General features: G+C 39.4%; 1 protein-coding gene across 4 annotated transcripts in view; it reads left to right on the forward strand.

Annotated features, from left to right (window-relative positions):
• Positions 1 to 13,805, forward strand: part of SEMA5A (semaphorin 5A) — a 208,783-nt gene that overhangs the window by 175,881 nt on the left and 19,097 nt on the right. For all 4 annotated transcript variants that reach the window (XM_060774064.2, XM_060774065.2, XM_060774066.2 and 1 more), the window contains exons 16-17: positions 700 to 925; positions 5,980 to 6,189. In XM_060774064.2, coding sequence (XP_060630047.2) covers positions 700 to 925; positions 5,980 to 6,189 — 436 coding nt within the window. The remainder of the gene's footprint in view (positions 1 to 699; positions 926 to 5,979; positions 6,190 to 13,805) is intronic.

Below are 13,805 nucleotides of genomic sequence, written 5' to 3' on the forward strand. Positions count from 1 at the left end.
AAATGAAAGCCTTTTCTTTCTGAAGCAAAGACGTAGTTATTTTAGTCTTTGTTGGAAATCTTTATATCTGATTGGTAAATGAAGGTCAGAGAAAGAAGTCATATCATAAGAAGGCACAAGGACCTGTAATGGTTTTATACTGAAGGATGTGTTTTGGCATTCAGCCTTCAGACATCCATAGTAACACACAATGTTGGAAGGGAAAATGCTTCTTTTTTTAGCCCTTGTAATTACGATTCTCATTTTGGACTACTGTCTGCTCATGCTAACTATATATTTAGAAGAAAAAACTAGGGGTGATGTTTAGAACAAAACTCGCCTGAGGATCTGAAATGGGAATACATGATAGTAAACAAACCATACAATAGTTTAACATGAGCTAAAGTGTAGATTTTTTACAGGTGGGGACATACCCATCATCTCCAGACAAAGTGATACCATAAGTTAGATTCCAGATAGCCATTCAAAATTTGGGCATATTTTTAGTTTGCACATTCATGAATGCCACCAGGTACTGTTCTATAAAGCAGTCTTTGTAGATGTGTTGGTGTTCAAGCAAAAATAACCTTCAAATGTTAACACTTTGATTATTGTTTTTAAAGCTAGGGTTCAGGGAAGACTGAACTGGGTAAAGAGATTCCAGTTATTTGTAAAGTCCATCTTATATTCTAAATAAAAGCAAGTGATAATTTCTTTCAGGAATATCAAGCTTGCAATACAAGCCCCTGTCCCGAACTGAAAAAGACCACGCCATGGACACCGTGGAGTCCCGTAAACATCTCGGATAATGGTGGCCACTATGAGCAACGGTTCCGATATACTTGCAAGGCCCGGCTGCCTGATGCAAACTTGTTGGATGTAGGAAGGCAGCGAATTGAAATGCGTTACTGTTCTAGTGATGGTTCCACCGGATGCTCCACTGATGGTAAGCAGCCATTTCTGTAGCATCTTAAGTTTGTTGGCAAGTCAACAGGTAGCCAAATAGATAATGCTGCAGGGTTTGGTTTTCTTAATATTGATTGTATCCCAAGCAAAGTCCCCATGTTTATCAAAGCTTGGGAAATTATGCTTAAGAGTAATTTGTTGCAGTTACGGTTACCCTTCCAGGGTTCTAACTCAACACTGTAACCCTTTGCTTTCCTGTTACTGAAAAATTAATACAGTGGATACTTTTATAGATCCTTCCTCATATATACATCCATATCAAAATGCAGACTTGTGATATAAAATATATTTAAACGGTGAGTAACTAGAAACAGTTACATTGGTGCCACCAATTGAGCTGTTAGCAGGACATAACAAATACCAGGCCACACATACTAGGCACAACTATGGGAACTTTTTAAGTGCACATTTTACCTCTCATGCTGAAACCATAGTATTTCAAATTCCTAACAACTTGTTTTATAGGAGGTTACTTGGTGCACTTCAAAACATACAAACATGAATGTGACAAGTGTTTGAAAGCATGTCCGATTTAGATAATGCATTGTTAAATTTATAATCAATGCTCACTAAGCTGGGGGTATTTTGAATATTTGTTTTCATAATGTATTATTTTAGAAATGGATCTTGCAAAAAGTGAATTGTACTCTATTAATGTGTTTTTTAAATTGCTATATAGTTCCTGTAATGGCAGTTAAAGGGCCCTTCCACACAGGGTTATGTCCCAGAATATCAAGGCAGAAAATCCCACAATATCTGCTTTGAACTGGGTTATCTGAGTCTACACTCAGATGATGTGGGGTTTTCCGCCTTGATATTCTGGGACTGTGTAGAAGGGTCCATAGCCACCGCAAACCAGTTCCTTCAAATATAGGAAGACAACACAACACAACTGTAATGCAACTATTTGGCAGCCATATCATTTGCACATTTTACACATTACTGCTTTATTGCTCTTGACTATCTTACAGCCCAATGCTTTGCATGCGTGCACAAAAAATGTCATTTTTTCACAATGAGTTACCAAGAAGAGGGACACTGGCCTTATTTATCTTGGCAGAAAATTATATCTGTCCTTTGTCAGAATCCAATAAACATTAGTCAAGATGGTGAACGTCAACAAGATAAAGTCAGAACCAATAAGAAAAAAAATCAGCAGAGAAAAAGTAATATTGAAAGAAACGTTACCTTGAAATACACTCAATCAACAATGTGAGCGTGCTCAAAGTCCACAAAATGCACGACATATATGGCAGGAATGAAGTTGGATAGAATGGAATGGAGTATCAGGAAAAAAGATATGGCTGGGGCCCCTTCCACACGGCTAAATAAAATCCCACATCATTTTCTTTGAACTGGAATATATGGCAGTGTGGACTCAGATAATTCAGTTCAAAACAGATATTATGGGATTTTCAGCCTTGATATTCTGAGTTAGATGGCTGTGTGGAAGGGCCCTGGGTTCTTTAAATTTTGAACCAGGCCATGCACTTCCCTATTTTATTTTAGATCCAAACTCAGCAACATTAACAAGCACTTGTGTCAAAATGTAGAATTTAGAAACATCTGGATCATTTCACAACTATGTGAACTAAGCCACCCCGAGTCCCCGTTCCCCCCCGGGGTGTTGAGAAGGGCAGGGTACAAATGTTTGAAATAAATGAAATAAATAAATAAATTGGGAAAATGTAGTAGTAAGAGAGTATCGTTTGCCAAAGAATGTATCATATATGAATGGCAGATGAAACATTTAAATCTGGATTTTCTTGCTCAATCTTGCTTGGCTGTTAGACTGGCTTGTTTTCATTTATTTTCCACAGCTTGTGGTCTGTTTTTGTATGCAGACCCTCTCAAGTGCTGGAATTGCTAGGCAACTTTTAATTAAGGGGAACAAAGTTGCATGAGACAAAAGCCTTTAAAATATTTGCCAGAAAGAGAAGGAGTTGCCATTGTTGTCTTTTGGGCAAGAGTCAAAGATGAGGAGAAGCAATGGACAAGTTGTAACAACAGGCATGTAGGAAATGACTTGTAATGGCTGTAATGGTGCCACTGTATCTAGAAGGTTTAAAGGCTGGGGCAGGTAGGCAATGTAAAGGGATGTGTTAATTATGAATGTTCCTATAAGAGAGAGAGTGGGAAGAGATGGTCCCTCTGGAATCTCAAGCTACAGTACATTGTGAAATTCCATGTTCTTCATGTATTCTAAGTGTTCTCAGTAACTTCAGAAACTCTACTGTGTATTTCTGTGTGTATGTGGAAGAGAGTCAGAAGGAACAAAGCAGCTGCAGGGAGAAAACAAGATAAAACAGGGAGAAATAGAAGAGCCTGAGAGCAGTCCCTGGTTTTAATGACTCAAAAAGGGGGGCAAGGATGATTGACTCTAGCTGATTCACTGTTGGGTTTGTCTAAGCCAGGAATGGGTGAAATCTGTTCTGTGGTTTACTTCCTGACTTTAAAAAAGCTGCTCCTTGGTCTACAGTATGTATTCATTTATTTCATGTATAACTTTCCCTTCCCTCACTATGAGACCCAAGGTGGCCGAATTCAGCAACAAAGCAGAAATGTTGCCAGTAAGAATTTATAGGGTATTTCGGGGGATAAGAAATGGAAGGAAAAAGGAACAGGATCTGACCAAGGGCAAGATGGATGGATGACATCCTTGAAGTGACTGGCTTGACCTTGAAGGAGCTGGAGGTGGTGACGGCCGACAGGGAGCTCTGGCGTAGGCTGGTCCATGAGGTCACGAAGAGTTGGAATCAACTAAATGAATATACAACAACAACTTCATGTCATTCTATGGTGTGCCTCTGCCAGAATTTATATAGAGTCACCCTGGAGGACCTAGCAAATTCCTAGAGTGAGGTCCTCTCTAGAAGTTTTCTAAGCACTCCAGGACGGCTGTATAGTAACTGCCAGTGGAAGTCATTCATTTCAAGTCATTAGTATCCACAGTTTCCTCTTTCCATGGTGTGTTCAGGAATGTATCCCAATGGATACAGTTTTCATATTATGTTCTATAGTACTTTTAACTTTTCACAAAATGTGCAGAATTCACTGGAAAACATGCTCAATGTAGACGAGAGTGTTTAAAATATATTTTTTAAACTCCAGGAGGCAAAGGGAAGGTGGGAGACGGGCTATATTTAAACTCCACAAAAAATGACTGAGGGAGACAGAAGGTTGAAGGTTTTCAAATATTTAAAAGATGTCAGGAAAAAGGTGGAAAAGTAACAGCTTTCTATCAGTCACTGTGTTAGAAAGTATGTTCTAATTAGAATAATAGTCAGTGATCAATCAAGTCACCTGACAAGGTTATAGGGTCTTCTGGAAGATTTTCAAGCAAGGACTGAATTGGGAAGTGGCTGAGAAGAAAGCATTTCAGTATAGCATGACATGCATTAAGGAGGCAGGCAAACATTCCTTCCAAAGCCACTATAATACATTGGTATGAACAAGAAAACATGGGTCTTTCACAGCAGCATTTTAATGTGAGCCACAATTTTTCTTTTTATCATGTCAGAAGCGACTTGGGAATATACTGCAAGTTGCTTCTGGTGTGAGAGAATTGGGCGTCTGCAAACATGTTGCCCAGAGGATTACCGTTTGTGTTTCCATTCTGTGGGAAGCTTCTCTCATGTCCCCGGATGGGAAGTTGGGGCTGACAGATGGGAGCTCACCCTGTCTTGTGGATTTGAACCACTGACCTTCAGGTCTTCAGATCAGCAGTCAGCCAGCACAACCCATTGCACCACCGAGCTCCCTACCGAAGAAGTGAATAACAACTATTTTTTGCGGTATATTTATATTTTTGTGTTCTGACAGTAGACTCTATGCATACATATGCTGGTGTGTGAGTGTAATTATTGACAAAACTATTTTTATTTATATCCCATCTTTTCACCAATGGATGACAAACTTCAAGAGAAATATAAAATCTGCCAACTTCTGATATTGATAATACGTGTTTTAGTGGAGGAGATTTTGTTCTCAGAGAGAGAACAAAATTTTCTGCCGCAAACGGAGGACGTGCAAACCATGCTTTATTTCTTGCTGTAATAATGAACTTGGAAATAATTGGCAATATTGAGTTGTAATCACTTCCTGTCTCTAATACAGGCATTAATAAGGTAGAGGTAAATGGCAAATAGCCGTCATAATATTTGTTCTCTCCTTCTCTTCAATCACACCCTATTTTTCCTTCGTCTGTTGCCTGACTAGGAGGAGACTGCAAAAGTTCTGCTCTGTATTTAATTGAATTAAATCCAGAAGCATATTCCTACAGGATAAATTGTTGTTGCTTAGATACATGGTATTTTATAGAGTGGCATAGGTCCTTGCTCCCAGCTGTAGTTTCAACAAGGAGGGAAACAAAAGGAGAAAACACAAGGAAAGAAAGGGGAAAGTCTGCTAACAAGGGATGATTATGAGTATTTGGGCTTTAGTGTGGTTCAGGGTGTCTCCAGACAGATGGCTCCAAGCAATACCAGCCAAATGACACCATGCAGTTATTCTCTCTTTTGTGCCTGAATTGTTTTTCTCATGTTAAATGGGGAGAATGGAAGAAGCAGTTGGAAAACATAGGAGCGTTGCAACTGGAAGATGATGTTATCTAGATCCCCATGAAGTTCTGCATCTGAGGCAGGAGGCATTGGTACAAAAATTGCCTTATTAAGAAGTTCTCTGTATCTTTCAAATTACATCTTGCAAAAATATAAAAAGGCTTTTAGAGTTACACAGGAGCTGCAGGCTGCCAGTTCACTCACCATTGCTTCATTGATACAGTTCCAGTAACGCTGCGGATTCCTGACACAATCATCAGAACTGTCATCAAGTTTAATACCAAATTACATTCTTCTGATTGTGCACATTGATTTCAATTTCCTAAGAGTAAAATTGCTAGAACAAAAATTAAATTAAAACAGCATTACAAAGGGAGTCAGCATGTTGCCAAAAAGCCACATTTCTGTTTGAAGGGATGCCATGTTAATTTTCTTCTTGTTTGTTTATTTGTTTTTTTGTCTCTGTTCCTCTTAGGTGACTTCATGCACTCTGGACGTTACGCTGCCCATACTATTAACGGTGCCTGGTCCCCCTGGTCTCCGTGGTCCCAGTGTAGCCGAGACTGCAGCAGAGGCATTCGGAATCGGAAGCGTATTTGCAACAATCCTGAGCCAAAGTATGGAGGCCTGCCTTGCTTGGGACCATCTCTCGAATACCAAGAATGCAACATTCTCCCATGCCCAGGTAGGATACCATGGAATTAGAAAATGTGGAATCATTCCCAATTTACACACAAACCTTGCCTAAAAGATTGAGCTCCGTTGGTTTGTGAGGCATGTTCTCTAGAAAAGACTGAGGTTGGATCTACACTGCCCTATATCCCAGGATCTGATCCCAGATTATCTGCTTTGAACTGGATTATGTGAGTCTACACTGCAAAATAATCTGGGAAAAGCAGATAATCAGGGATCAGATCCTGGGATATAGGGTAGGGTAGAACCAGCTTGAGGCAGTGTTACTATTCAAAGGGTTTCAATTAAAGGGAGCTTTTTAATAACCCCATAGTTGTTGTTTTGCTATGATTCAATGCGGGAATAACTTGCTGGCATGTGATATAAAGAGGAGAAGGGTTTTTTTTTTCATGTCAGGAGAACTTCAGAAACTGCAAGTCATTTCTGGTGTGAGAGAATTAGCCATCTGCAAGGACGTTGTCCAGGGGATGCCCTGATATTTTGATGTTTTACCATCCTTGTGGGAGGCTTCTCTCATATTCCCACATGGAGAGCTGGAGCTGACACAGGGAGCTCAACTCGCTCTCCCCAAATTCAAACTACTGACCTGTTGGTCAGCAGTCCTGCTAGCACAAAGATTTAACCCAGTGGTTCTCAACCTGTGGGTCCCCAGGTGTTTTGGTCTACGACTCCCAGAAACCCCAGTTTACCAGCTGTAAGGATTTCTGGGAGTTGAAGGCCAAAACATCTGAGGACCCGCAAGTTAACCCATTGTGCCACCGGGAGCTCCAGAGAAAGGGGTGAGATTTATAGTCTTCTTCACCAATAAAAGTCCTTGTTCTTTTTCAAATAGCATTGTCAAACATAGAGAGGTTGGGAGCAAAGAGCAATCCCCCAATATGTGAAACACATAAATATGCTTACTGTATGCAAGCCATTGTTTAATTAAATTATGTTAATAATAAGAATAAGAATAATAACAACAACAACAACTTTATTTTTGTACCCCGCCTCCATCTCCTCAAATGGACTCGGGGCAGCTTTTGTGGGGACAAACCTGAGATTCAACAAGATTAAAATATAGCAACAAAATTCATTTTAAAAATTCCAAACAATATAAAAACAGCCACAGAGTACAATACGCAACAACATCTAGCAACCTTCAATAGTTTGAATAATGCATTTTTTTACAATGTGGAGGGTAAAGGACCTAAAGATGCCTTCAAGACTGATTTATTTTAGTTTGAGCTTTTGTAAAGTTCAGTTTTCTTTGTCAAATGCATTGATGGGAGTACAATATTCAAGACACAGTTTGTTGCTTTAAATGGTGGGTTTTCACAACACGCTGCAGAATTTACAGAGAATATGTATGACTCACTAAAGATGGGGCAGAGGCAAAGCAGAACATGGGTGGGAGGAGAGCAAGGAGAGGGGGAGGGAGAAACGAAGAGAGGAGAAAGGGGGAGGGGATGAAGGAAAACTTTTCTCTTAATTATCCAGGTGTCCAGCCTTGCGTGAACAATCAACCTATGGAAAAAGTACAAAGGGATGCCTTGCATCTTTCCAAATTAGGAGGAGTAGCTAATGCCTCAGAGGACGAGATCAGAATTCAAAATGACCTTAAAAAATTAGAGACCTAAGCCAAAACTAAGAAGATATATTTCAACAGGGGGAAATTTATGCTATTACGCTTAGGCAGAAAAAATGCCTGTTCAGATTATTAGGATATGGAACAATGAATTCAAGCAACAAGAAAAGAAATTTTGCATGAATATCAGGAAGAACTTTCTGGCAGTAGGAGCTGTTCAAGAGTGGAATATGCTGCTAGCTTGGAGAATGATGGAGTCTCCACCTGGATCTACGCTGCTCAATAATACAGTTTCAGTATACAGTTTAACGGCATCGAACTGGATTGTATGACTCTACACTATCATATAATGCAGTTCAGTGTAGTTAAACTGCATTCTGAAACTGCACTATATGGCAGTGTAGATGGGGCCTCCTTCTGTGTTTATAAACATAGGCTGCATTGGGTTGTTGTAGGTTTTTCGGGCTGTATGGCCATGTCCTAGAAGCCTTCAGTCCTGACGTTTTGCCTGCATCTGTAGCAGGCATCCTCAAAGGTTGTGAAGTCTGTTGGAAACTAGGAAAATTGGGTTTATATATCTTTGGAATGTCCAGGGTTGGAGCTAGGTGTGAATGTTTCAATTGGCCACCTTGATAAGCATTTGATGGCCTGACAGTTTTTAGGTGTGGCTTGTTACTGTCTGGGGGAATCCTTTGTCAGAGGTGATTAGCTGTCCCTGATTGTTTCTTGTCTGCAATTCCCCTGGGTTTGAGTGTTGTTCTTTATTTGCTGTAATAGTATTAGAGTTTTTTAAAAAACACTGGTAGCCAGATTTTGTTCATTTTCATGGTTTCTTCCTTTCTTTTGCAATTGTCTTCATGCTTGTGGATTTCAATGGCTTTTCTGTGTAGTCTGACATGTCAGGCCATCAAATGCTAATCAAGGTGGCCAATTGAAACATTCACATCTAGCTCCAAAAGACAAGAGTTCTTTCTCCCACCCTGGACTTTCCACAGATATATAAACCCACTTTTCCTAGTTTCCAACAGACCTCACAGCCTCTGAGGATTCCTGCCATAGATGCAGGTGAAACGTCAGGAGAGAATGCTTCTAGAACATGGCCATACAGCCCGTAAAACCTACAACAACCCAGTGATTCCAGCCAAGAAAGCCTTCGACAATACATAGGCTGCATTGATATCTATTAGGAGGACTTTGATTGTGTCTTTTTGCATCTCGGGGGATTGGACCATAGTGTCTCTTTCAATTCTTTGATTCTGTTATTCATTCTAAATAGTGATAATAACAAAAGAAATCCAAGATAAAATGGATATTATAGGAGGAAATTTGAATAGAGTTGAAAACTTCCTCTCCTGCTAACCAGAAAGACTCCCTATAGTTTTTACTGAGGCCAGTAAAAGTCAAAGGAAGGAACACATTAAACTGCAGCTCTGAAAGACTTGCTGTTCTGAAAGAGCACTGGGTGCCTGAAGGTATTATGCCAAGCACACAAGGTACACACCCTTTCCTCCATTCCATTCCTTCATATTAGGCATTTTTCTTTTCCAATCTCTAGCTTCCAAAGTCCACAAGACAGCCAGAAGATCAGATTAAAATAAGACAGCCAGCATAGAACTCTGTGATGGATTTCCATCAATCCTAATCTGTCTTCTCCTAAGGCCTTCCCGTTTAATGTAATCTGGCAGAGGGATTGCAACCTTATCCTCTAACAAATCCCAATGACCTAAAATAACTTATTAAAGTATAAAAATAACTAGTATTCATCAAGTAGGCTGCGGAGTTCAGTTTGTGCTGAGTAAGAGAAGATTGATGAATTAATAATTTAATGAATGGATTTTATTCTCAGAGCCAGTGAGGCCATTCCTGAAACAGGTTTGATTCCCCACCCCATCTCTTTAGACCAGTGGTTCTCAACCTTCCTAATGCTGCAACCCCTTAATACAGTTCCTCTTGTTGTGGTGACTCCCAACCATATAATCATTTTTTTGCTACTTCATAACTGTAATTTTGCTACTGTTATTAATCATAATATAAATATCTGATATGCAGGATGTATTTTCATCCACAGGACCAAATTCGGCACAAATACATGATATGCCCAAATTTGAATACTGGTGGGGGCGGGGAGTTGATTTTGTCATTTGGGAGTTGTAGTTGCTGGGATTTATAGTTAACATACAATCAAAGATCATTCTGAACTCTGCCAACAATGGAATTGAACCAAATTTGACACACTCCCGTGACTAAGAGAAAATATGGAAGAGTTTGGTGGGCATTGACCTTGAGTTTTGGAGTTGTAGTTCACCTACATCCAGAGAGCATTGTGGACTCAAACAATTATAGATCTGGCATGAATACTCAATATGCCCAAATGTGAACACTAGTGGAGTTTGGGGAAAATAGACCTTGACATTTGGAAGTTGTAGACAGTGGGATTTATAGTTCACCTATAATCAAAGAGCATTCTGAACCCCACCAATGATAGAATTGGGTCAAACTTCCCACACAGAACCCCCATGACCAACAGAAAATACTATGTTTTCTGATGGTCTTTAGCGACCCCTCTGACACCTCCTCACGACCCCCAGATTGAGAAACGCTGCCTTAGACTGAAGGACAGGGGGATTTTGGCAATTTGTGAGCTAACCTATATTAGTTTGGAGGTCCCTCTGTCTCCTTTTTGTTGCTGTGCTCCCAACTCATGATCAATGGTGTAGTTTAGACAGGCAGATTTGGCATAAATATTCCACTTAAGCACTCTTAAATAGTGGACTTTTGTAGTACTTAACACAAGAGAATGTGCAGCCAACATAGTATAGAAACAATCAGGGGCAGCTAACACCTCTCAACAAAGGATTTCCCAGGCAGGAAGCATCCAGACTTTGGAGTTGCAAGGCCATTAGCAAGGCTAATCAAGGTGGCCAATTGCAATATTCACACTTGCCTCTAACAGACGAGTTCTTTCTCCCACCCTGGACGTTCCACAGATATATAAACCTTACTTGCCTAGTTTCCTACAGACCTCACAATCTCTGAGGATGCCTGCCATAGATGTGGGTGAAATGTCAGGAGAGAATGCTTCTGGAACATGGCCATACAGCCCGGAAAGCTCACAGCAACTCAACGTATTATTCTTTTGTGTTGTAATATAAAATATTATCGTTCACACACTCCTCTTGGGGAGGAATATAGAACCTCCTTGTCTAGACAATGATTTATATAATGACTACAAGGAATTAAACATCTTGCATCACATTCAGCTTAATAAACATCACTTTGAGGCAACCATTGTTATGTGATTTCAAGTTGTTTTTTTGTCTCATGATAAAGTAACTCTGTTATGGGGTTTTCTTGGCAGAATTTGTTCAGAGAGGCTTTTACCTTTGCTTCCCTCTGAGTCTGAGAGAGATTGGCTCGTGCGAGGTCACCCAGAGGGTTTCCATGGCTGAGCATGGATTGAAGCCACAGTCTCTCAAAGCTTTGTACAATACTGAAACCGCTACACCACACTGGCAGCCTGCGGCATCCAGCAGGTCTAACATCTCTCTGTAGGTTATCTGTGTGTCATTTGTGGGTGAAACACATCTGTGACATTGACAGGGACTGCAGTCCTTTGCAGCATTCTTTATATATTTTTATAGCAGGCATTTTAGAGAGCTATTTAACTGTGGCTCTGGAGACCGGGATTCAAATTCCTGCTCAGCTATGGAAACCTGCTGGGTGACTTTGGACAAATCACACTCAGCCTCCGGGGAAGGCAATCGCAAATCCCCTCTGAACAATCTGCCAAGACATCCCTGTGATAGCATTGCCTTAGGGTTCCCATCGATGCACAGAACAGCAGCAAGAATAACAACAAGGATGTATCTAGATCAGAAGGCCATATTTACTAATTAATATCTAGAGATGAGATTCTTTCTCTCATTCTCTTACTAGCACTGTAAGAATATTTGCTGGCCGAGAACAGCATTATAACCGTAAATGCCGTTAGACACAGCTAGATATGATCTTGTTGGAGGCAGTCCTAAGCAGCCTATCTTTGTGGCCAAGGAGGAAGCTTTTTACTATTTTCAGCCTCTGTTTATTCAATTAGAGACAGTCTGTATGCCACCAATTAATAACCAATCATCTAATAGTGTCACTGATCATCACTCCTTGCTGTCTGCCAAGAGATGAGTGTATGAGCCTTATTGTAGATTATTGTGTTGACAGAATTAACACTATGGTACCAATGCCATTTTTCTCTACTCCTGGATGGTATTTTTATTATTTTCTTCACCAGTTTTTTTTCTATTACTTCATTTGTTTTGGTTATGGTGGCATTATGCCCAGAACTAGATTGTAGGCTTGTATCTCTTACACAAACATTTGACTTTTACTCTATACAGAGACAGTTATGTCCATTATTTTTAGGCTTTGGGAGCTTTACTTTTGCAAATAAAATATACCAAAATAGTGTTCATTTTGTAACATTTCCACTAAGATCCTCCTTAGATCAGGTGAGATAATGTTCTAAAAGAATACAAGACAGAATAGGGTTGTACACATTTCTATTATTTTATCTTATTTCTTGTGTTTGATTTTGTTTTAATTTGTTTTGTATATATTTATTTGATATTATTTGCTGTATATATTTTGTATTTTTTATTTGTTGTAATTGTTTGGGCTTGGCCTCATGTTAGCTGCCCCAAGTCCCCTTTAGGGAGATGGTGATAGGGTACAAATAAAGGTGGTTGTTGTTGTTGGAAGTTTTTCAGTCTGTATGGTCATGTTCCAGAAGCATTATCTCCTGATGTTTCACCTGCATTTATGGCAGTTTTTTGCATGTTATTCTTTATTTACTGTTATGATTTTAGTGGGGTTTTTTTTAAAAAAAAATACTGATAGCCAGATTTTGTTCATTTTAATGGTTTTCTCCTTTCTGTTGAAATTGTCCACATGCTTGTGTATTTCAATGGCTTCTCTGTGTAGCCTGGCATGGTAGTTGTTGGAGCGGGCCAGCATTCTGTGTTCTCAAATAATATGCTGTGTCCTGGTTGGTTCATCAGGTGCTCTGCTATGGCTGACTTCTCAGGTCTTTCATGTTCCTTGATTTCTGTTTGGGTTCTGCATTTGGTGGTTCCTATGTATATGTGTCCACAGCTGCATGGTATACAGTTAACTCTTGCAGAGGTGAGAGGATTCGTCTTGCCCTTTGATGAACATAGCAGGTGAGAATGCTTCTGGAACATGGCCATACAGCCCGAAAAACTTACAACAACCCAATGATTCTGGCCACGAAAGCCTTCAACAATACATTCAAGGCAGAGTAGATTCTCAATAGCAATTCCCAGTTGCCTGAAACAAGTGTTGTTTTCTCTTGTACCAAGATGTTCTGAGATAACATTTGGAAGTTTAGAGCTGCACAAGTAGATTCATTTGCACAGAACCTACTAGACTAGCTGGAAATAAAAGTTTTAAATGTTTTCTAATGAGAGAATACTGTTTATTTATTATTTATTTTATTTATGACATTTATATGCCACCCTTCTCACCCTGAAGGGGACTCAGAGCAGCTTACTAGTTATATGTAAATACTATATTATTAGCATAGCACAATATTAGTAACATACATTCCCATATTGCACACCACTATACTGTGATATTATTAGCAATATTACATGTAATATGAAATATATAATTATTCTATTGTATTATTATTACTATTATATTGTATTACACTATATTATTATCAATATTATATGTACATACAATATAGTATATCATTAGCACAGCACAATATTAGTATTATATATTACTATATTGTACTATACCACTATACCAGAGGTTTAGCAGAGCTGGTAAATCACCAGCAATTATAATATCTATCAACCAAAAGGTTGCAAGTTCAAAGCCCCAGGTTGGCGTGAGCTATTATTAATTATTATTATTATTAACTTTATTTGTACCCCGCTAGCATCTCCCGAAGGACTCAATGCGGCTTACACAGGCCGAAGCCTCAAAACACAATACAATAGAAAAACATAACACAACAATAGCAA

The sequence above is a fragment of the Anolis sagrei genome, chromosome 4, assembly GCF_037176765.1.
Source record: "Anolis sagrei isolate rAnoSag1 chromosome 4, rAnoSag1.mat, whole genome shotgun sequence".
Lineage (NCBI taxonomy): Eukaryota > Metazoa > Chordata > Lepidosauria > Squamata > Dactyloidae > Anolis > Anolis sagrei.